Here is a 1,079-nt window from a genome sequence, read left to right as displayed (position 1 = left end):
AATATATATATAATATATATTGTGACATGTACTGTATGGATGGATATGTTTAGCATCTGCTGTATGGATGGACATGCGTACCTTCATACTAATTTAACTTTCTGTTGTAGTCTGCATATGTATGTTTATTGATCGCACGGTGAGTTTTTAACTCATGTGATTATATCAGTCTTAGTCTTTCCTTTGTATTTTCGAGTCTGGTATTTGTAGCGGGTCTGTAGACGCGTATGATTGTGTTTGACTATCTGAAGTCGATTGGGCGTACATTTACAAATGGTGCTATATATAGTCCATCAGTATGCTCTTGGATTGACATTCACATACGCTTTGCTGAGTTTTGTGTGTTCAATGTGGCTAGACAGCGTTGACAACTTTTGTAAAAGATTATCTATACGTTTTGCAAATGTCACACATGCTCTTGGTTGGTTTAATATATTTCTCATCTAGCCCTGGGATCTCTTAATTCTCCGCTACAGTTCATCTATGGAATCGAGGTCAAAACACAAATACAGGATGTCCTGGCTGTGCATTCGGGGCTCTCTGTTGCACCACAGCAGGTGCGCGATACCGATGGGCGCCTGAAGGTAGTGTTGGCGTTGACTGGAACTCTGGATGTGGATTACAGAGGTATGCATAGAATATATATATATATCTGCCTTTTTTTGTACAAATACAATCTTAGATGCACATTCTCTATTTTAACACGTGAATTTACCTATCTATACAGGTTCTACGTATAATATTCCCGTAGCAGTGCACCTGCGCGACACCTTCCCATACACGCGTCCTCGAGTGGCTGTAGTACCCACCGACGACATGCTCATCAAACCAGGCACGCACATCAAAGGCTCTGGGGAGGTTACACATGCGTATCTGGACCAATGGTCTCAACAGGTGTGAGGCAGGATTTTACATATATACATTTATCTACATATATATATATATACATATATATACACACACATATATATATATATATATATATATATATATATATATATATATATATATATATATATATATATATATATATATATATATATATATATATATATATATATATATATATAGTATATGTA

The 1,079-nt window shown here is 36.1% G+C and overlaps 1 protein-coding gene across 1 annotated transcript; it reads left to right on the top strand.

The window, feature by feature from the left end:
- Positions 1-476: 476 nt before the first annotated feature.
- SARC_16967 (hypothetical protein) lies at positions 477-900 on the top strand (the record flags this gene model as incomplete). The annotated part of the gene is made up of 2 exons (XM_014288924.1): positions 477-627; positions 728-900. Coding segments are annotated over 2 exons (324 nt in total), but the record flags the coding sequence as incomplete, so codon positions are not given.
- Between the last annotated feature and the right edge of the window lie 179 nt (positions 901-1,079).

This window comes from Sphaeroforma arctica (assembly GCF_001186125.1).
Source record: "Sphaeroforma arctica JP610 unplaced genomic scaffold supercont1.9415, whole genome shotgun sequence".
NCBI classification, from domain to species: domain Eukaryota; class Ichthyosporea; order Ichthyophonida; genus Sphaeroforma; species Sphaeroforma arctica.
Note: the sequence above shows the minus strand (reverse complement) of the source record. Positions and strands in the feature narration are given on the sequence as shown.